The 23,904-nt window shown below is 34.1% G+C and overlaps 1 protein-coding gene across 2 annotated transcripts in view; it reads left to right on the forward strand.

Annotated features, from left to right (window-relative positions):
- The window catches only part of RADX (RPA1 related single stranded DNA binding protein, X-linked), an 88,892-nt gene that overhangs the window by 13,079 nt on the left and 51,909 nt on the right, over positions 1 to 23,904 (forward strand). The window contains exons 4-11 of one of the 2 annotated variants that reach the window (XM_025431534.3): positions 5,108 to 5,216; positions 5,405 to 5,496; positions 5,604 to 5,738; positions 8,517 to 8,621; positions 9,736 to 9,900; positions 11,182 to 11,342; positions 12,132 to 12,310; positions 19,094 to 19,167. In XM_025431534.3, coding sequence (XP_025287319.1) covers positions 5,108 to 5,216; positions 5,405 to 5,496; positions 5,604 to 5,738; positions 8,517 to 8,621; positions 9,736 to 9,900; positions 11,182 to 11,342; positions 12,132 to 12,310; positions 19,094 to 19,167 — 1,020 coding nt within the window. The remainder of the gene's footprint in view (positions 1 to 5,107; positions 5,217 to 5,404; positions 5,497 to 5,603; positions 5,739 to 8,516; positions 8,622 to 9,735; positions 9,901 to 11,181; positions 11,343 to 12,131; positions 12,311 to 19,093; positions 19,168 to 23,904) is intronic. The other variant, XM_025431535.3, reaches the window with a different exon arrangement.

Below are 23,904 nucleotides of genomic sequence, written 5' to 3' on the forward strand. Positions count from 1 at the left end.
AAATAAAAACTTGAAAAAATTAGTTTAATGGTACAGATCAGTAAAATCAATGGATTATAATAAAATAAAAATTAATGACAGTAAACATTAAGAAGATATGATGAACATAAGGGGAGAGAAAATAAAAATGCAGTTGACGAAAAAAATGAATGGTCAGGAGGGTGGGAGAATGGGTTGGGTAGGAGAAAATGTGAGTGGGGGTTACAATAACAGGGTAGTTTAAATGTTATGAATAGGATAAATGAGAAATGAGTATATATTGGGGGCCAGGGTTGGTCAGTAGGGGAAGAAACGTTTGTGGTACCATCACTGCCTTCTAGGTGTTCATGTTGAAAGACAAACTATTAGAGTAATTGATCTTTATTTATTTTTTCATATTTATATGTGTAGTTCCCAGTTATAGACACAAAGACACGTAATTTTTTTGAAGACCAAATAAATGGAAGCCTATAAAGGTGAAATTTCTCTTGTATGTCCTATGTTTATAGGACATATTTGCTGGTAATACATGATTTTTATGTTGCCATTTTGCATATCATTCTGTACTACCTTTTATTGAATAGTATTCAACTAGCATACGCAAATAAACATTTTTAAATCTTGAGATTTTTCAGACTGTATTGTATAATACCTATTGAGATAGTAGCATAAAGTGTTTGGGGTTTTGGTGGGAAGGAGCTATTTATTTCATTCAAAATCCTAGCATTTTGGAGATGGAAGGGAATTTAAATATAATCAAGTGACTATGTGAAAGTGTTCTGTGAAATGCAAGCTATTTTGTAGGTGCAAGGTAATATCATGGAATATAAACTTTCCTCACTTGTATATGAAAAGGCTGAAACTCATAAAAGTAAAGTGAATTTTCTAGTCACATGGCTGCTAATAGGAAGGATGAGAAATCAGGTACGTCATCTTGTTTTGTTAGAGAGAGCACACTCTCATGTTGAGAAGTGTGGGGAGGAGCAGAGGGAAGGGAAAGAGAGAATTCCCAGCAGGCTCCATGCCCAGAGCAGAGCCTGATGCATGACTTGATCCCAGGACCCTAAGATCATGACCCAAGCCAAAATCAAGAGCTGGACACCCAACCGACTGAACCACCCAGGCGCCCTATCATCATCCTGTTTTAATCTTTGTTTGTTAAACATCAAGTTCTTAGAAAATATTACCTACGGCATAAAAGAAAATGGAAAGCCAAGAAAGCGGGATGCCTGGGTGGCTCAGTAGTTTAGCTCCTGCCTTTGGCCCAGGGTGTGATCCCGGAGTCCTGGAATCGAGTCCTGTATCAGGCTCCCTGCATGGAGCCTGCTTCTCCCTCTGCCTATGTCTCTGCCTCTCTCTGTGTATGTCTCTCGTGAATAAATAAATAAAATCTTAAAAAAGAGAGAGAAATCCCAGATAGCTCTATAACTACTAAAGAAATTGAATCAAAGGTTTAAAATCTTTTCACCAAGGAAATACCAGGTATATATCATTTTATGAGGCAAATTCTACCAAAAATTCAAGGAATATATCATTCTAAAACTATTCCAGAGAATAAACTAAGAGGGCATACTTTCCGACTTACTCTTTGCTACCAATATAACCTTCACAATCAAAACCAAAGAGGGCAGCCTGGGTGACTCAGTGATTTAGTGCCTGCCTTCAGCCCAGGGCGTGATCCTGGAGACTCGGGATCAAGTCCCACATTGGGCTCCCTGCATGGAGCCTGCTTCTCCCTCTGCCTGTGTCTCTGCCTCTCTCTCTCTCTCTCTCTCTCTCTCTCTCGAATAAATAAAATCTCCAAAAAAAACAAGAATAGTATGAAAGGGAAAAATTAAAGGCTAGCTTCAGCTGTGAAAATATATACAGATATTCTAAATAGAATAGCAAATTGAATTCAGTTATATGTAAAAAATGATCACATACAATGACTAAATTGCATGGTCTCCAGCAATGCAAATTTGATTTTACATATGAAAAGCTATAATGTCACTCATTACATTAACAGATTAAAGAAGAAAATGGTCATCCTAATAGAGGCAAAAGAGGCATTTACTGAAATTTTACATCCATTCATAAATTTAAAAAAGAAAATAGCAAGAGAAGGAATGTTCCTTAACCTGATAAAGGGTGTTAACAAAACAAAACAACAAACATCTCTAAGGAAAATTCAGTAACATTTTTTAAGATGGAGAACATGGATATCTCCTATTCCTATTTTTATTTAATGTTATACTAACTGCTCTAGCCAGTGTGAGAACAAAATGCATTAAAATCATAAGGACTTTATTTTTTAAGATTTTATTTATTTATTTTAGAAAGAGAACACACAAGGAGAGGGGAGAGGGGGAGTATCCCAAGTAGACTCTGTATTAAGGGCAGAGCCCAACATGGGGCTCAATCTCATGACGCTGAGATGATGACTTGAGCCGAAAGCAAGAGTCAGACACTTAACTGACTGAGCCACCCAAATGCCCCCAAATCATAAGGATTTTAAAGAAAAACACAAAGCTGTAATTCACAAATTAGATTTTCTACAAAGAAAATCAAAATAATACAAATTAAAAATAATAAGACATTGGTACAGCTAGCTATAAGACCAATATACAAAAGTAAATAGATTTTGTATACTGCAGTAACAGAAATTATGATTTTATTTTATTTATTTTTTTTCAGAAATTATGATTTTAAAAATGTAACTTACCTGTCAATAACTATAAGTTATCTAGAAATAAATCTAATAGAAAATATGTAAGACCTGTTTGGAGAAGATTATAATACTTTATTGAAAGACATTTCAGAATCTCTAAATAAGTGGAGAAATATCCTATGTTCCCAGGTAGGAAGTTAGTCTCAATTTTATAAGTATGTCAAGTACTCCTAAACTGATCTGCAGATTCAGTGCTATTCTGTAAGATTTTTTTTCTGGAGCCGACAAACTGATTCTAAAATTTATATGGAGGGATCCCTGGGTGGCGCAGCGGTTTGGCGCCTGCCTTTGGCCCAGGGCGCGATCCTGGAGACCCGGGATCGAATCCCACATCAGGCTCCCAGTGCATGGAGCCTGCTTCTCCCTCTGCCTATGTCTCTGCGCCTCTCTCTCTCTCTGTGACTATCATAAATAAATAAAAAAAATTAAAAAAAAAATAAAAAAAAAATTTAAAAAAAAAAAAAAAAAAAAAAAAATAAAATTTATATGGAGACACATAATTATTAAGAATAGTCCAGACAATTCTGAAGAAAAATAATAGGGGGTTGCAGAGGGAGTGAAGACTTTGTCCTACAAATGTCATGGGTTAGTTTTTTAAGATTTTTTTAAATTTCCTGATTCATGAGAGAGAGAGGCAGAGACAGGCAGAGGGAGAAGCAGGCTCCCTGTGGGGAGCCCAGTGTGGGACTCGATCCCAGGACCCTGGGATCACAACCTGAGCCAAAGGGAGACGCTCAACCACTGAGCCACCTAGGTGCCTCTGTCATGAGTTATTGCAAAGAATTTATGGCCATGTATTATTGGTATAGGAATAGACAAACTGACCAGCAAATCACAGTACAGTCAAGAAATAACCCTAAACACAAAATTTTGATATGACAGATGTGCTATACAGATCATCAAGGAAGGAAGAACTATTTGGTAAATAGTATTGGAACAAATAAGCATATATTTGAGAAAAAAATGACATCATATCTCTATCTCGTACCGTATAAAGAGTCAATTCCAGATATAGCAAATGTAAAAGGCAAAACTTTTAGAAGAACTTATAAGAAATATGCATTTGACCTTGGGATAAGGAAGGATTTCTTGATAGGACACAGGAAATATCATTTATAAATGAATGACTAATAAACCCAACTACATTGAAATTCATCAAAAGACACTGTAAAAAAGAATGAAAAGCAATTGACACATGAGTGTATATATTTACAATAATCAACAAAGTATTAGTATCTAGTATATATAAAAATTCCTTCAAATAAAAAGTCCAATAGAAAAGTGGGCAAAAGACACAGCATGTATTTCACAAAAGAAGATGCATGAAAAAAAGAAGATGCATGAGAGGCGGCTCGGTGGTGCAGTTGGTTAAGCGTCCAACTCTTGATTTTGGCCCAGGGCATGGTCTCAGGGTCATGAGATCAAGCCCTGCTTTGGGCTCCATGCTTAGTGCAGAGTCATCTTAAGACTCCCTCTCCCACTGCTCCCTTCCCTCCCCCACTCTAACATAAATAAAACAAATCTTTAAAAATAAAAAAAAATTAAAAGAGGGTGCATGAATGAATCGTGAGTATATGAAATGCCATTCAACATAATTAGTAATAAAGGTAGTACAAAATAAGACCACAACATACTGTCATTTTGTGTCACTAAATTGACAAAAACTAACTTTGATAGTAGCAAAATTTGGAGAGAATGCTGATCAATGGGAATTCTTACACATTACTGGTAGAACTATAAATAGGTTAATTACTTGAAAGTAGTTTGGAATTAGCCTGTAGAGTGGCACTTTTGCACGTTTTACAATCCAGGGTTTCCCTCTGTATAATACCCTAGAAAATGAATGCCTGTGTGCACAAGGAGACATGTACAAAAAAGTTCATAGTGACACTTTTTGTAACAGCAAAAACAGGAAATAATCCAGATGTCCATCAATGCGATAGTGGGTAAACAGAATTGTAATATATCAACACCCTGGAACATTATTCAGCAATGATAACAAGAAAAAAAAGCACTACATGCAGCTACATGGAGAAATTTTAGGATCATAATGTTAAGTGAAAAAAGTAGCCCTAGAATACTGAATATGGTATGAGTTCATCCATATAAAGTTAAAAAACAAAACCAAACAGTATTTTGTTTGGACAAAAACATATAAATGATAAAAACCTTTCTTTTAATTAAGAAAATGATAAAATACAAAATCTAAGAACCGTCTAACCTTTGGTGGAGAGACGATAAGTAGATACATTAATGTAGGAATAAGTAGAAGAAAGCTACTGATAATAGTCTGGTTCTTAGAGTTAGTGGTGGGTTCAAAAAAGTTCAGTTTAATATTTTGCCATGTAATTTGTACCCATGTATATTATTTTATCTGTATTAAATGTCATATATTAAAGTAATATATTTGTTTTTCAGAAATCTGCCTGAATCTTCGAGATCCTCCAACTAACATAATTATCATTCCAGAGAAGCAGGTGAAACCTGAATGGAGATTGCCAAAATTAAATCACCGCTTTATCACAAGGTAGAATGCTCATGTAAAATACCTTAAACATTCATTTTTAACATTAGCCACCAAAATGGTATTATTATTGCTCAAAATCTACCCCAATTATGCTGTATCAATTATATAAAGATATATTTTCACAGCCATAATTTTAGAATGTTTTTTCACTGTTTAAAGATACAATTTAACAATTTTGCTTTTTTTAGGTCAGAACTGGATGATATGCCAGAAAATCATATCTGTGATGTTATTGGCATTTTAGTTTTTGTAGGAAGGGTCCAGCGGTCAAAAAAGAAAGGTAAGCTTTTAAAATAGAAAGCCATAAAATATATTTCAGTGAATAGTCCTGCGTTCATTTATGCATAAGTATTTACTTTCATTTATTCTAATATCCTACCCATATAGAAAACCGTGAAGATTTTTGGTCGTATCGCTGGATTCACATTGCTGATGGCACTTCAGAACAACCATTTATAGTAGAGCTGTTTTCTACATCTCAGCCAGAAATCTTTGAAAATATTTACCCAAGTACTCAATCCAGTATTTGCGATTTTTTTTTACTTTTGGAAGGGGAGGGGGTGCATGAACTTAAAATGTTACAGTGTACTGACTTACAGAGTGGCATGATACTGAATCAGCAAATTTAAGCGGTATGATAGCATGTTTACATTTTTTCTGTAATAATATTGTATTTGGTATTACAGCTATCACCACCTCTGGTTGTCTATTCAGAATTAATTTGGGATTGAAACTAGTTTTTCAGAAAACAGATGCTCTTATCAATTCTCATTATTAGCATTTCAGGCATCAAACCTTAACATTCAGTGAAACTAAAACATAGGCAGTCAGTTCCCTTTGTATCCATTTCAAAATTGACTAAGTAGACTGCAAAAAAGGATAATGAAAACTTTACTAATGTAGAATTGATTGGTAGAGGATTGACAGACTGTGTAACTAAATAATGACAGTGATAGTATGATTTCATTTGAGTATTGAATCAATATTACATTGGTGATGTTCAACCAGCTGGGCAATATTTTAGTTACTTTGTAATTGACCTCCCCCCCTTGCATTTATTCAGACATAGAGGCATTTTCTTCCACTAATTTTATTCATTTGAAAACCTTTAAAAAAAGAAAAGAAAAGAAAACCTTTAGGTCTGCCTTACTATATATTTTATACAAGTTAGTCTTCAGATCTATTATGATAAGAAAAAAGTATATTTAATTCTTTTTAACAACTTCAGTGAATTTTTCCTTATATCAACTTGTAGCATAAAACTATTATAGCTTAGTGTGCTATTTTACTATTTTTCAAATGATTATATGAATAAAATACTGATATTTAAATGTTTGCCAACATTGGGAATACTCCCAATCTTGACCATATGTAATTTTTAAAATCAGCAACAAGGTAAAAATTGTAGAACATCAGGATACTTACAGACCATGTAAAGAGCTGTTGTGCCACCCCTTTATTAGTTATTGCAAAACAGCATTCCACACCATTCAGATATCACCTTATTAGACTGTATCGTCTGCTTGTGAGATTAAAATTTTATAATATATCTGAACGGAAGTAAACCTCACCCAACTATTGAGGGAGAGGGCAGAAAGAGTTTTGCCCCAAACCACGGCATGGGCTTCCAAGGCGAGTGGGGCTATGATTTTTCATGTAACTTCTCTCAGAGCATAAATGATTGATAGTGATGACTTTTGATGATAATTCCATTACTTCGTTTTAGGTGGGTTTTACGGCCAAGGCCGTCTCTCTTTGTAGCCACTTCAAACAACAAGCTGACACAAGTTTTAGATAATTTTTTCACAGAGACATTGCCAAGTATACATGTTCTGTTTCTTCGGACAATGTGAAATACATCTTTCAAAGAAAGATTTATACGGACCCTGGTGAGATTTATTCTAGTATAGTAGTTGACAGCAGTCACAATTTATGTTCATATTTTGGCCAAAGTGAAAAAATTATCAAATGAATAGTGAGTATTAAGGGGGCTTCAGGCCTATGAATGGGAACATGACCAAGTGTCTTCTGGGATAATATCAGAATCCTTTGGTAGTAGGGTATCTTTTTTACTTTTGATTAAGGAAAGTGAAAAACTAAGAACTAATATTGAGTGTTTATTATTTATCAGATATTCATAAACGTTATGTCATTTTGTACTCCTAGTTGCCTTCTTAAAAGTTGATGTTTTTACAGATTTACAGGTGAGGAAACAAAGATCCAGAGGAGTTAAGTAATTTCTTGGATGTCAAACAGCTAGAAGGTGTCAGGTCGGAATGTCTGATTTTTAACAGTCATGAAATGAGAATTAGAAGTTTCTTTAATATTCCTTATCAACGTCTTCAACCATGAATAATGACATATTTGTACAGTTTTTGAAATAAAGGAATGGTAATGTAAATTAAGAATTATCCTTAGTCATTTCAACGGATTTCCTTTATTTTTGTTGCTATAAAATAAAGAATTAGGAAATGTTAGATATAGTAAGTGAATGTATACTTATTATCATACTCTAGGGAAATATTTATCTCAAATGAGAACTTACCATTATTGTGAGATTACAAGTATTTACATTTATTCCTTCATTTCCTAGTTCAAAAGACCATAACTGTTTTGGCATGTCAATGAGTTAAAATTTAAAGACTGTTGTTGGCTTAATGAAACTTTACCTAACTAATTGATAGATGGTTGAAAACAGTTCAACCAGGTGAATAGAAAAGAAAGAGTTGTATAAGCCCTGTCATGGATCCTTAAAGTCCAATTAAGATAAACACATGTAAAAGCAAATTCAACTTAATAGTGTATACTTCTATCTGGTGGGAGTCAGAGTAATTCAGTGATCAGTGTTAGATTGGGTTAATCAATAAAAACATCCTGGAGAAACTAAGCTTTTATTCTCTGTAGGAAATGTCTGTTCACACTCAGCTGTATGCCTGATTAGAAAGACTTGCAGTCTTCAACTGTACAGCAGGCAGTAACTTCAGTTAGGTGCAGCGATTGTACTTTCTGAAGGAAAAGTGAGTGTTAGATCCTTTATCTAAAGGAAAAGCTAGGTGTTGGATCCTTGTTTCTCCAAGTGTGGTCAAAGGATTGGCAAACTAGTACCATCTAAGGCTTATTAAGAAGTAAAGGATCTCAGGCCCCATTCTCTAACTACTGAATCTGTATTTGCACTTTAACAATTGTCCCAGGTGAGTTCTATGTTCATTAAACTTTGAGAAGCACTGTGTTTGATCTTGATCTTGGTATGCCCTCTTCAAATGGCAGAAGTTCTTTCATAACGGTTTTCATTTTCTACAGTGACATATTTCGTGTGTACACAGTTGAAAGTTGTCAGGAATGATGCTCAAGTACCTAAACTACTTTACCTGACCACTACAAATGAGAGTCGAGTGTTTATTACTGGTGAGCCATTTCTTTGAATATACTTTATTGGAGATGTAATATATTTTCTATTCATTAAATTACCTTTTGCATTACAACATTCAACCACAAGATAGCTTTATTATGACCTCCTTCATTGCTATAAGAATGTTTGAACAAAGAATATTTAGCCTATGAAATGTATTGCTTCTAGATTATTTATGACCAAAGCAATGATTTTGTGACTCAATGGAGAATTGCATTGATGTCCTTTGGTTAACTTTAATTCCTACGTGATGTAAGGTAATAATCATAAATTACTTTGATAGATTGAAGACTTTAGGTCCTATATCACAATATGGATATGATTAACAATATTTTTAAATACTAACTAAAAATGTGCATCAGATTTTGGTTCCTGATCTCAATATTTTACTTATATAGTAAGAAGAGCCTCATTAGTTATCTACAAGCACATTATTTTTCTCTGTTCTTTCTGGTAACGGGGTCAAAACAATGAAGATAAAAGTTTGCAGATGAATGAAGAAAGGGTGTGGAGTGGTATATCCACTTAAATACTACCATGTTGATAATCAAGAAATTTGTCAATAGAAGAGTCCTAGGAAGGATGTAACACACATCTTGGTCAATACTTCGTTTTATAAATACTAACAATATCAGATGTAAATGGCACTGTTAAATATGTTTTAAGAACATGGATTTAAATGCTGAGCTGTATTATAGGCGATTCAGTTCAAACATGATGCCATACCTTTAGGTTAATACATGATTTAAAAATCAATTTTGCAAGAAGATACCAACCATTTTGATAGAAAACTCCAGAAGATTAATTTTCTTTTCATTTTTACCTTTCAGTATCCTGTAGACAGCTACAGTTTAGCCCACTTAAACTCTAATATGTCTGATTTCCTTCTCGACATAGGATTGGTTTACTGTCTTTGATAATTTTTGTATATACATTAAATGTAATCTGTCACACAGTGAATAAATGAACTTCTTTTCTTGGTGACATAGGAGGCTATTTTGATATTAAACTGTTTCTATACAAAAAAATCCATACAGTTTATTACAGTGAGTTCTCTCTCTCTCTCTCTCTCTCTCTCTCTCTCTTTGGTTTTACTCTTTTTGCAAAAAGGTCATAGAGGCCAGCCATATACCAACGACACCAAGGTAAAAAACTTTATTCATTGGATTAAAACAAGGACCGATTCTGAGGAAGTGAAGAACACTGTTATTGGTGGATATTACCCCTATCCACCAGTGCCAGAGACATTTTCGAAGTATAGTAGTTCTGTCAAAGGTACTAATGTAATTACTAGTTATGTATGATATGTTTATGTACTGTATGGGTGATATATATCATGAGCTAACGTGTAGCAACACTCACCGATAAAAACTTTGTCTTTATAAAGATCTAAAATTACGTGTCATGCCTCCTAAATGTTAGTATTTGGATTTTGTTAGACTAGAAGAAGGGAGAACATAGATGATCACTAACTGGACATCATATCTTGATCTGATGTTACTGAGATTAAATCTGACATTAGTAGATCCCAACTCCTATGACATTACATTCAGAGACTAAAGATATCAAGGAGGTACTGGGTCATTTGAAATCAAGATACTGACACTATATTATGCTACTCTTGTGGGATTATATATATTGGATATTACACAATTGAGCGCTACCTTTAAATATAAATGACACCAAAATAAATGAGATGTAGAATAAGTACTGATGTGAGGCCTAACATTAACTTATTTTAGAATTAAGATATGATGGTTGAAGAATTTAATATAAGTATATTCTTTTTTTAAAAAAAAAAAGCTGTGGGTTAATTGCATGGTTTTGGGGTAAAAACCAGAAACTTTGAAACACTGACCTACCACCATCTAAATATTGGCATCTTCTTGTACTTCATAATACCAGCAATATGTAGTATGTGGTCATATATATTAAAATATGTGTTTCTGTGCAGTGGCTAAGCAACACTTTATAGTTTGAAATATGATGTGTAAATTACAGGTGACCCTTGAACAACACAGCTTTGAACTATATGTTTCAATAAATATATATAGGGTACTGTAAATATATTTTCTTATGATTTTCTTAACGTTTTCTTTTCTCGAGATTAGTGTAAGAATATAGGATATAATATATATACGTAATATGTGGTAATCAACTGTTTATATTGTCCATAATGCTTCTGATCAACGGTAGGCTATTAGTAAAGTTCTTGGGGAGTCAAAAGTCATACATGGATTTCCGACTGCAAGGGGTTTGTTGCCCCTAACCCCCCTGTTGTTCAGCGGTCAACTGTACATCCAATATGCAAAATTTCTGTTTCAATTTAAGACTCCAGACTAGAGGACTGTAGCCTAACTTAACTGATAAATATATTCTGCCTATTTTACAAAAACGACAAGGGGATGATGCCAAGCATAAACCTAAGTTTCACAAATTCAAGTTATGTAGCAAGCTTATGATTTCATGTTGTGAAATGACATTGCAAATCTAATTCTTATTTTTATCATTTCAGTTCTTAAAACTTACAATTTCCCTGGAATTATTCTTTTGCAGTTGAGTCGCTCTTGACAGCTATAAGTGAAGTGAGGAAGGAGATTGAAGACTTGCAGTATAGGGAACAAAAGCGCATTGCCATTCAGGGGATAATTACTGTTATAAAGTATATCCCCCATGCCAGTGCAAGTGAAAATGCCTCAACATCAGAAACACTTCGGGTATGGTGCCAGAGAATTAATAATATATCTCTGAATGCACTGTGATCATAATTACAATTGATACCTTGTACATGTTATTCAGAACTCATTTGTATTGCCGCTTAATGGTGAAAACCTCAGAGGAAAAAAAGATTTATGTTTTTCATTTGTTTCCTTTTTCTGTCATTTATTTTGAAGCAGGCTGGGCTGAAGGTCACAGCCTCTGATATTCCCCAAGGCTTTCAAAATTTGGTGTCTTGTTTTTGCTTTCTGCATAATTTGAGCCTGTTGTGATTTTTTTACTTACATACCCAGGTGGTATATATGTTTATATTTTCTCCATTCCTTTTCTCCAGGCCAGAACTATACGAACACTTCTGACAGTGTGGTAGTTTCACCTAGATTTTTTAAGATGTAGCAATGACTCTTGGAGGATAAAAGCTCTCATAGAAAAGACCACTACTGGAATCTAGGCACAATCAAGACAAATTTTTTTTTCGTGCATTTTTCCTTTGAAAAAATTATTTCTAAGATTTCTGTTCATATGAAAATAAGCATGTAATCCAACTTTTCAGTTCTACTAGTATAAGAAGGACTTTCGTTTATCTCCCTTAAAAATATTTTAATACCAGATGCATTAGTATAAATATAATTCTATCTATAAATCAGCTTTAAAAAGCACTTTTATGATTGCAAAAATGTTATAACTCTTAAGATTATGAAAAATGGATAAACTAAAATTATAGTCTTTTAAGAAAAATAATTTTTGTGCATTTGTTTAAAATGTCTTCTCTAAATTTTTGGTTTTAGAGCACTAACCAACCCTCAACATCCCAAGCAGCTAGAAGAGAAAATCAAAGTCAGGAAAGAGATAATAACAAACGGCATCAAGATGATGATCCTGTGAGCTCTCAGTGTTTTCAAACTACCTATACAAGTTTGAGCCCTACCAAGAAGAAAAGAATTCTGCAAGGGCCATATGCCAAACTGTAAGTCATTTGTATTAAGTATACACATAGCATATTAATCGTTTTCTTTCTATCCTGTAAAAATGACCAATTCTACTAGAAGCAGTATTAGTTTTCTATGCTGCTAAATTCCAAGATCAGAGTATTGGCACAGCGGGTTCCTTCTGAGAACTACGAGGCAGAATCCCTTCCATGCCTCTCCCCTAGCTTCTTGTGGTTTGTGGCAATCTTTGGCATTCCTTGTCTTCTAGAAGCATCATTTCAATCTCTGCCTTAATATTCACATGACATTTTCTCTTTATGCATACCTGTGTTCAAATTTTCCCTTCCTATGAGGACAGCAGCCATATTAAGTTAGGGACCTACTCTGGAGTACTGCTCTACTCCAGTAAGACCTCGTCTCAATGAAATATGTCTTAAGTGACCATCCAAATAAGTCTGATTCTGAGGGTTATTGAAGAGGTAATTGGTTATATACTGGTAGTCCTATTGACATTTAGTAGGGACATGATTCAGCCCATAACAGTCTGCGATCTAGCCCCTAAAAATTCATGTCCTTCTCACAAGTAAAATACGTTGAACCCATCAGAACATCCCAGAAAGTGTTAACATCAACTCTAATCCAAACTGTTATCTGAACATTATCTAAATCATATTTGGTTGAAATGCAGCGTGATTCATCCTGGGGCAAAATTCTTTACATGTATGAACCTGTAACATTAGACCTGTTATCTTTCCAAAACACAATGATGGGACAGAAATAGAATAAGCATTCTTATTTTGAAAGGGAGAAATTAGAAAGCAAGGGTATCATGGGTCAAAAGCAAGTTCAAAACCTAGCAGGACCAGTTCCATTTGATGTCCAGATCATGTGATTGAACTTATTCTTCAGCCTCCCTCTCTGTAATAGTATTTCAACCTTTGAATCATATGCTTGATGTATCTGATAACAGTTCCCATCTTCAAGGTGTCTAGTGGCTCACTGTGAGTTACCTCATTAGCATAATGAAGGCACTCCTGTAACTGTGGAAATTTGAGAGTTTTTGAACCAGGAAACAGATAAAGACGATATGTTCTTTATTGTTCCATAGTTCTTAAGTTCAGCTGTTTTGTTTTTCCGCTCTAGAAAGCCCATCTGATTCTTTTGTTTGTTTTCTTTCTTTTTTTAAATTTTTTATTGGAGTCCAATGTGCCAACATATAGCATAACACCCAGTGCCCATCCCGCCAAGTGCCCCCCTCATTGCCCATCACCCAGTCACCCCAACTCCCGGCCCACCTCCCCTTCCACTACCCCTTGTTCATTTCCCAGAGTTAGGTGTCTCTCATGTTTTGTCACCCTCATTGATATTTTCACTCATTTTCTCTCCGTTCCCTTTATTCCCTTTAACTAATTTTTATATTCCCCAAATGAATGAGACCATATAATGTTAGTCCTTTTCCGATTGACTTATTTCACTCAGCATAATACCCTCCAGGTCCCTCCACGTCGAAGCAAATAGTGAGTATTTGTCATTTCTAATGACTGAGAAATATTCCCTTGTATACATAGACCACGTCTTCTTTATCCACTCATCTTTCGATGGACACCGAGGCTCCTTCCACATTTGGGCTATTGTGGACATTGCTACTATAAACATTGGGGTGCAGGTGTCCCAGCGTTTCACTGCATCTGTATCTTTGGGGTGAATCCACAGCAGGGCAATTGCTGGGTCGTAGGGCAGATCTATTTTTAACTCTTTGAGGAACCTCCACACAGTTTTCCAGGGTGGCTGCACCAGTTCACATTCCCACCAACAGAGCAAGAGGGTTCCCATTTCTCCACATCCCCTCCAACATTTGTTGTTTCCTGCCTTGTTAGTTTTCCCCATTCTCACTGGTGTGAGGTGGTATCTCATTGTGGTTTTGATTTGTATTTCCCTGATGGCAAGTGATGCAGAGCATTTTCTCATGTGCATGTTGGCCATGTCTATGTCTTCCTCTGTGAGATTTCTGTTCATGTCTTTTGCCCATTTCATGATTGGATTGTTTGTTTCTTTGCTGCTGAGTTTAATAAGTTCTTTACAGATCTTGGAAACTAGCCCTTTATCTGATACGTCATTTGCAAATATCTTCTCCCATTCTGTAGGTTGTCTTTTAGTTTTGTTGACTGTTTCTTTTACTGTGCAAAAGCTTCTTATCTTGATGAAGTCCCAATAATTCATTTTAGCTTTTGTTTCTCTTGCCTTCATAGATGTATTGTGCAAGAAGTTGCTGTGGACAAGTTCAAAAAGGCTGTTGCCTGTGTTCTCCTGTAGGACTTTGACGGAACTGTGTCTCACATTTAGATCTTTCATCCATTTTGAGTTTATCTTTCTGTATGGTGTAAGAGAATGGTCTAGTTTCATTCTTCTGCATGTAGCTGTCCAATTTTCTCAGCACCATTTATTGAAGAGACTGTCCTTTTTCCAGTGGATAGTCTTTCCTGTTTTGCCGAATATTACTTGACCATAAAGTTGAAGGTCTACTTCTGGATTCTCTATCCTGTTCCATTGATCTATGTGTCTGTTTTTGTGCCAGTACCACACTGTCTTGATGACCACAGCTTTGTAGTACAACCTGAAATCTGGCATTGTGATGCCCCCAGCTATGGTTTTCTTTTTTAATATTCCCCTGGCTATTCGGGGTCTTTTCTGATTCCACACAAATCTTAAAATAATTTGTTCCAGCTCTCTGAAGAAAGTCCATGGTATTTTGATAGGGATTGCATTAAATGTGTAAATTGCCCTGGGTAGCATTGACATTTTCACAATATTAATTCTTCCAATCCATGGGCATGGAATATTTTTCCATCTCTTTGTGTCTTCTTCAATTTCTTTCAGAAGTGTTCTGTAGTATTTAGGGTATAGATCCTTTACATCTTTGGTTAGGTTTATTCCTAGGTATCTTATGCTTTTGGGTGCAATTGTAAATGGGATTGACTCCTTAATTTCTCTTTCTTCAGTCTCATTGTTAGCATATAGAAATGCCACTGATTTCTGGGCATTGATTTTGTATCCTGCCACGTTGCCGAGTTGCTGTATGAGTTCTAGCAATCTTGGGGGTGGAGTTTTGGGTTTTCTATATACAGTATCATGTCGTCTGGGAAGAGGGATAGTTTGACTTCTTCTTTGCCAATTTGAATACCTTTCATTTTTTTGTTGTTGTTGCTTGATTGCTGAGGCTAGGACTTCTAGTACTATGTTGAATAGCAGTGGTGAGAGTGGACATCCCTGTCTTGTTCCTGATCTTAGGGGAAAGGCTCCCCAGTGTTTCCCCATTAAGAATGATATTTGCTGTGGTCTTTTTGTAGGTAGCTTTTAAGATGCTGAGGAATGTTCCCCCTATCCCTACACTCTGAAGAGTTTTGATCAGGAATGGATGCTGTATTTTGTCAAATGCTTTCTCTGCATCTATTGAGAGGATCATATGGTTCTTTTTTCTCTTGCTGTTATGATCAATCACATTGATTGCTTTATGAGTGTTGAACCAGCCTTGCATCCGGGGATAAATCTCACTTGGTCATGGTGAATAATCTTCTTAATGTACTGTTGGATCCTATTGGCTAATATCTTGTTGAGAATTTTTGCATCTGTGTTCATCAGGGATATTGGTCTATAATTCTCCTTTTTGATGGGGTCTTTGTCTGGTTTTGGAATTAAGGTGATGCTGGCCTCAAAGAACGAGTTTGGAAGTACTCCATCTCTTTCTTTCAGAACAGCTTTAGTAGAATAGGTATGGTTTCTTCTTTTTTAGATATTCACTTTTGGCGTTGTATATCCATTTTATCCATCTAGATCACCTGTTGATCTGCTTCTGTTGGTATAATAATAGGAAATATGACCATTTAAGAGTTTGTATTAACTAACCTTTTAATTAAATAGTAGCTAGTGAACCATGGTGCTCTCTGTTAGATACTAAGATAATAGTCAAAGTCCATCTACTCATTGAAAAATTAGCACTGAGAAATAAAATATAAACAACAAACATTAAAACTTCTTCAGTTCATTCCCTTGGTAATATTTACTCTATAAAGAGAAAATGAATCACACCATAGTTAGATGAATACTTAAAAATCATTTTTAAAAAAATCATTTTCAGTTCTCCTCCTAAGAAAAGCAGAAGGCACTATAGTGTTGTAAATACATTAAGTGCATTAGATAATGATTGCTACCTGAAAGTATTTAATAATTTTAATTAATGATCACAAAGACTTCAGCTTTTTTCATCACTGTAAATTATTGCTAACTTGCTTATATTAGCAACTTCTCAAAAAAACCTCTATATTATCTTTTTTGTACAGTTATCTTCTGCTTTTCTTAGGTAGAAGGTACTGAAAATACTCTTTCATTTAATTGTATAGAGAATTTCAGTATACAATGTAAAATTATTTATATTACATCCTTTGATCCTCAATATCTCTGTGAGGAAGGCACAGGATAATTATTTCAATTTTATAAAAGAGGAATCAGAAAAGATAAAAATAGGATTTATCATGTATGTATGTATATTAAGTACTTTTAATGTCTCTGCATGAAAGACATTTTTTAAGACCTCAATAATGTTAACTATAATCCTGTTCTATAGATGAGGGGATGATATTCTGTAGAATCTGTATGACTTTTACCTAAGGTCAATAAGTTGATAAAAAGGGGAAGATTACAGCTTACAGTCTCTGACATAATTTTTATAATATTCTGCCACTAACCAGTATATGCTTCTTTTAGCTCTCTTTTCCCTTTCTTCCTCAGTTATTTTTCTGTACTTATCTTTTCACTTTTCATATTTTTTTCAGTTTCCTCAGTTGATACCCATAGACATTGTATACCATCACTTCTGTCATTTAGCCCCTTTAAAACATTTAAGTCATACCAATGGATGATTACATATTCCAGTAAAAATCTCCTAAGTCACTTTTTAAAAGTTCTGTACAATGTAATGGTGCTGTTAGGGTTTTAAAAACTATTTCTTCTGATTTGTTTCAGATGGAAGAAGCCACTTTCAAATCCTATGTATTAAAAGGTAGATACATGCTGTGTAAGGATCTTAAAATATATGTAACTTAAGTATTTTTTAGTTAGTTAGATTTCTTTCACAGTTGTTTTCAGCTTTCTCATTTCTAGAAATACCATGTTTTCAATGATTGAAAAAAGTTAAAATTACAACTATAAAATACATTTTTATTTCCTGGAATTTAAAGGTAAATAAATGGATGAATTCCTCCTTCATGAAAGCTACTTCTTTTTAGTTCATTAATAACTCATTAGGAGGGACGCCTGGGTGGCTCAGAATTTGAGCATCTGCCTTTGGCTCAGGGTGTGATCCTGGAGTTCAGGATCAAGTTCTGCATATCAGACTCCCCTCAGGGAGTCTGCTTCTCCTTCTGCCTATGTCTCTACCTCTCTCTCTCTCTGTGTCCCTCATGAGTAAATAAAATCTTTTAAAAAATAACTCATTAGCAAAATAAATACTACCGTTATAAGAAAAAAATTCATTGATAAAATAAGTTGAGCAATATGTAGCATTCGACAATATGACATTCTGTTTTACTTTATGCTTTTAGTTTTAGAAATACAACAGTAGAAAAAACTCATCACAAAAATATGCTGATACCCCACAAGATGGAAATCTTTCCTTCTAAAAGTAGGCTCCTCCTTAGTCTCAAAATAAGACACTTCCCTTTTCCTCCATTTATTTCAGTTCAGTAAAATCATTGGATAGATATTATATTATTATATATAGGTACAAAATTAAAGTCTATACTTTTGTAGATTTTATAGCAGAGCTAATAGCAGAATCTGTTGAAAGAGACTCATAAAACTAATTTCAATACAGTGATGAATTTTAGGATAGAAATTTATTCATGGTGCTGCTATGACAGCATTTACCAGGAGCACTGAGCTTTGACTAGAAATCAAGGATGGCTTCTAGGAAATAATGCTTGAGTTAAATTTCAAAGAAGAAATACGAGTTTGAAGCAGCATGAGACTTATAGAAAACTTTGAAATGAGGCTGGCGGGGGTTGGGGTGACTGGGTGATGGGCACTGAGGGAGGCACTTGGTGGGATGAGCACTGGGTGTTATGCTATATGTTGGCAAATTGAACTCCAATAATGAAATGAGGTTGGAGAGTTAGGCCAGATAGTTTCCCAGAATATTTGAACAAAACAAACATGAAAACAGGCCACTGAATGAATTTTTAAATTCCTATCCAAGAGAATGAAAAAAATCTATAGATATATGTTTGTATATACACACACACATCTTTAGTTGATATTTAATAGAGTTAAATACTTCCTTTTGTGGAGTACTCTTTATTAAAAGAACATTAAATCTGCAATAGTATTTAGGGTGCCTGGGTGGCTCAGTTGTATAAGCATTGGATTCCGGGTTTTGGCTCAGGTCATGATCTCAGGGTGGTGAGATCAAAACCTGTGTCTGCCTCTGCACTGAGCCAGAGTCTGCTTGGGATTCTTTCCTTCTTCCTCTCCCTCCCCATCTGCCTCTCTTCCTGTTCGCTTGCTTGCTTGCTCTTTCCTTCAAATAAATAAATAAAAATCTTTTTAAAAGAATCTATTGCAGTATTTGAATTAGGTTATAAATGCATATTTGTTCATAATTTGTATATATTTTCCTTGAATTTTTAATGCATTACTTTAAGAAGATAAACCTATATATTCTGTAAATGTACTTACTGAATCAGAGTAAATTCTGAATGGATCCAATTAGTTTTTTCATTCAAGTGTCTTTTTATAACTCTTGGTTATCTTTTTTCCATCTTTTGTAGAATTCCTGTACCTCAACCAGAAACTTCTGCACAGACAAAAGGAAATAAACCAGACATGCCAAGCATTTTCCAACGTATGTTACTTTGATGATTATTATTTATGAAATTTTTATGGAACATTATTATATACAGATTACTGTTTGATTTTATTCCTCATTTTTCTGCCACGCCTGTCTCTAGCATGATATAAGTACTTTAAATAGATATATAGCTAATTATTTTTGTTTTTTTAAAACTTATATTAGCTTCAGTCTTTGTCAAAATTACTGGTGCCAATTTTAAAGCAATTTGGTATCATCACCAAAGCGAAAGTAAATATAAACAAACCTATACTTACCAATTTGTTTATTTGATAGTACATCCCTTCAAATATAGGATTTTTTAATTAGCATAAAAATAAGGTAGGAAGTTTAATTTTTATCTGAAAGTAAATATAGGTAAAGCTTAAAAGATAGTTGTAGTTCCTTTCTTTGCTATTGTGTTGACCGGTTTGAATATTGTGTTCATTTCTGAAGAAATTTCATAGGACAATTAAGTTCCTTAGAGTGATTGGTTTAAATGTGATCTTATAAGGAGTCATCTCTCTGGACTAGGCTTGTTAATACTTTATGTCTTTCTTGCTTTTTGAGTTATTCTTATTTTGGAGTTGACTTCTTGTCAATATGGCAGATCAAGAACCCACAAACTGATCTGAAGTCTACATCCCCCAAAAAAGTAAAACATAAAAAATAAGGGTGAAATCATTGTAATATAAATATATGACCAAACACAGGACAAGAATGAAAAATCTTTAGGTGCCAGAAACAAAAGAATTTAAATTTAGCAGTAAGTAGAACTAAAACTAAGACTTTTCTCAGGCATTTCAGAACTAGATAGAGGCATAAATGATTGTGGGCTGAGGTGTAATAACCATATGGAAAGGAGGGAGCAGATCACAAGTCTTCTGCATGCAAAGTAGAACTAATATAGAGTTGGGAGGTTATGAAGGACCAGAGAATGTAGGCCCATCAGTGTGGGGAAGTATCAAGGAGCTTCCTGTATCCTCTGGGCAATGGTTAGGAAAAAGTCCCACCTGAGAGAAGTTGGAATCCCAGACCTGCAACATGCAGGTGTGGTCACCATTCAATTGACTCTAATGGTGAGGACACTGAGCCCAAGGGGTTAACAGTAAACATCTGGTCTGAAATCAGTGAAACCCTTAAAGTCTTGACAAAGGTGAATGTGAAACTGCCTCAGGGAGAGGCATTTTACAATCTAGCATATTTGGGACTCCCATAAAAAATGTCTACAGAAGATGAATTCATGTTTAAAAAAATTACAGACTTCCCAAGAAAATGAACTTCTTTGAGACAATGTGATCAGATGTAATATGTAAGAAATTTTAAAGCCTAGAAACTAGAAATACTAAGCCAATCAGAAAGAGGCTTTAAAAGAAATATTTGTTTAAAAAGTTGAAGAATGAATAGATACTCTAAGTTAAATATATAAATATATATTAAATTTAATTTAATTTCACATACAATTTTTAAGTTAAATATATTAGTTATATATTAAATATAACATATTAATAATATAAAATAAATATATATTATAGATAAAATAAATATATATGAAATATAATGTATTAAAGTTAAATACATTAAATTCAATGTATTACATTATATATAAATTAAATGTTTAATATTTTATTATTTATTAAATTTAATATATATTTAATATATATTTAATTTAATATATATTTAATATATATTAAATTTAATTTAATATAGTTAATATATGCTTTGAAGAGAAAGCAAATGCAGATGAAGAAAGAATTAGTACATTTGGAAGATAGATACAAAGGAAATCACACTAGAGACAGGTAAAGAGGTTGGAAAGGTAAAAAAGAAGTTGGGAGACTTCTTGGTGGATAGGGTGAGAAGGGGACTATCTAATAAAAGTTCCAGGAGTACAGACTGGAGATAATCAGGAAGAAGCAATATTTGAGGAGGTACATTTTCAAAATTAAGGGTATACATGAATCATTAGATTGAAGGATCAGAAAGAATCCTAAGCAGAAAAATTAAATAAACTATATGCAGACCTATCATAGTGAACCTGCACAGCATCACAGATAATAAATATCTTAAAAGCTGCCAGGAAAAAAATGCCTATTTATTTACAAAAGAAATATAATTAGACTAGAAGATTTCTTGTCAGCACCAATAGATGCCTTAAATAATGGAATAATGTCTTCAAAATGCTGAAAGAAAATATCTTCCAACATAGAATTCTGCATTTAACTAAATGAACTTTGAGGAAAAAATAAATATATTTTTTAGATATTCAGAGACTGTGAGTTATTATTCATATTGTCTCAATGAGTGAGTTACTAAAGAATTTTTAAAGAAGCAAAATGAAACCCAAAAGAACTATCAAAATACAAGAAGAAATGGTGAGCAAAGAAGTAGGTAAAATATTGGTAAATATAAATAAAAACAGGCAGTACAAATTAATAGCCATGATAAATAATTTCATGGGATTTGAAATAAAGTAAAACTAAAATACTACTTAAAATAAGATGATCAGGGGATGCCTGAGTGGCTCAGTAGGTTAAGCATCTGGCTTTAGCTGACATCATGATCTGGGAACCCTGGGATCAGGCCCCTCATCTGGCTCCCTGCTCAGCGGAGAGCCTCCTTCTCCCTGCAGCAACCCCTTGCTTGTTCGTTCTCTCTCTCTCTCTCTCTCTCTCAAATAAATAAATAAATAAATAAATAAATAAATAAATAAATAAATAAAATCTTTAAGAAAAATAAAATAAGATGGGTGGGAAGATGAGAATTAAAGCATTCTTAGGTCATTGTATATTTATGGAGGAAGGTAGTGGTTGATGAACTATAGGCTCTGTAAATTCAAATATCAAAATTAACATTTTAAGGGCATGCTAAAAGAATAGGTATAGAGTGTATAACTTTCAAAGCAGCACAGAGAAAAGGAAAATTGTGAAAATGTTATCAGAACAGTAGAAGGTAGAAAAAATGGAAGAGGGGATCCCTGGTGGCTCAGCGGTTTACCCCTTGCCTTCAACGTGGGGCGTGATCCTGGAGTCCCAGGATTGAGTCCCACATCAGGTACCCTGCATGGAGACTGCTTCTCCCTCTTCCTGTGTCTCTGCCTCTCTCTCTCTGTGTCTCTCATGAATAAATAAAATCTTTTAAAAAATGTAAGAAAGGAAAGAAAAAGCATGATTAAAAAAATACAACTGAAATGATTCTAAATACATCAATAATTTCAATGAATGCAATGTTAAACTCAGTTATCAGTTTTAAAATTAATATAGTTGTATGCTACTTATAAGAGACACACTTAAGCAAATTTATATTGAAAGGTTGAAAATAATGGAATGGCAAAAAATATACCTGACTTATACTAAAGAAAAGGTGGTAGAGCAATATATATTTTTTAAAGCTTTATTTTTTTTTCATGAGACACACAGAGGGAGAGGCAGAGACATAGGCAGAGGGAGAAGTAGGCTCTTCACAGGAGCCCAATGTGGAACTCGATCCCGGACCCCGGGATCACGACCTGAGACAAAGGCAGCCACCTAACTGCTGAGTCACCGAGGCATCCCAGAAGAGGTGGTATAGCAATATTAATATGAGATAAAGTATGATGCAAAACTATAAGTAAAGATAAAGAAAGCAGTATAGAATGATAAAAATTACACTCCACCCAGAAGATAATAACAACCAGGAATGTATACAACGAATAATATAACCTCAAAATGTAAATAACCCTGTAGATTTAAAAGGAGCAATTGACAAATTTATAGTCATAGAACACTCCTCTCTTAAAGTAATAGAACAAGGAGACAAAAAGTTATTAAATAGTCAGGCATACATATATTGATGAAAAACAGTAATTTAAAAAACAATCTTAAAAGAAACCAAAAGGAAAAGTTAAAAAAGACGTATTATATAGAGGAACAAAGACAAATATAACAGATTTCTCTTCAGAAAGTGTATTATCCAAAAGACAATGAAAAGACCTGTAAATCTAGAGTTCTATACACAGAAAACATCTTTTGAAAATAGACAAAATAGGGACGCCTGGGTGGCTCAGTGGTTGAGCATCTGCCTTTGGCTCAGAATGTGATCCCGGGGGTCTGGGATCAAGTTCCACATCGGGCTCCTTGCAGGGAGCCTGCTTCTCCTTCTGCCTGTATCTCTTATGAATAAATAAATAAAATTTTAAAAAGAAAGAAAATAGACAAAATATAGATCAAAACAGAAGCTGAGAGAATTCACCTCCACCAAACCTGCACAATGAAAAATAATAAAGGAAGCTCTTCAGGCAGAAAATAATAATATATGGAAATTTAGATCTAAATAAAGGAAAGTAAAGCACCAGAAATAGTAAATGAATGGGCAAAATAAAATATATTTTCCCTAGTTTAATCTCTGTTAAATGAAAAATAATAACGTAAACTTTGTGGTTTATACAGAAGTAAAATGTATGACAACAAGAGCATAAAAACAAGAAAGGATATGGAGGTATACCATTACAAAGTTCTTACACTATATGCAGGAAGTGGCATAACATCACTTGGATGGAGACTACAATAAATTAAAATTATATATTATAAATCCTGTAGCAACCACTAAAAAAAGCATAGCTAATAAGTCATGAGGTAAATGGAATTATTTTTTTAAATAGTCATTTACAAGAGAAGGCAGGAGAAGAGAAAAAGGGATATAAAGAACAAATGAGTCAAATAGAAAAAAATAACAAAATAACAAATTTAAGCCCTATCCTATTGTTAATTACAT

The sequence above is a fragment of the Canis lupus genome, chromosome X (genome assembly GCF_003254725.2).
Source record: "Canis lupus dingo isolate Sandy chromosome X, ASM325472v2, whole genome shotgun sequence".
Classification (NCBI taxonomy): domain Eukaryota; kingdom Metazoa; phylum Chordata; class Mammalia; order Carnivora; family Canidae; genus Canis; species Canis lupus.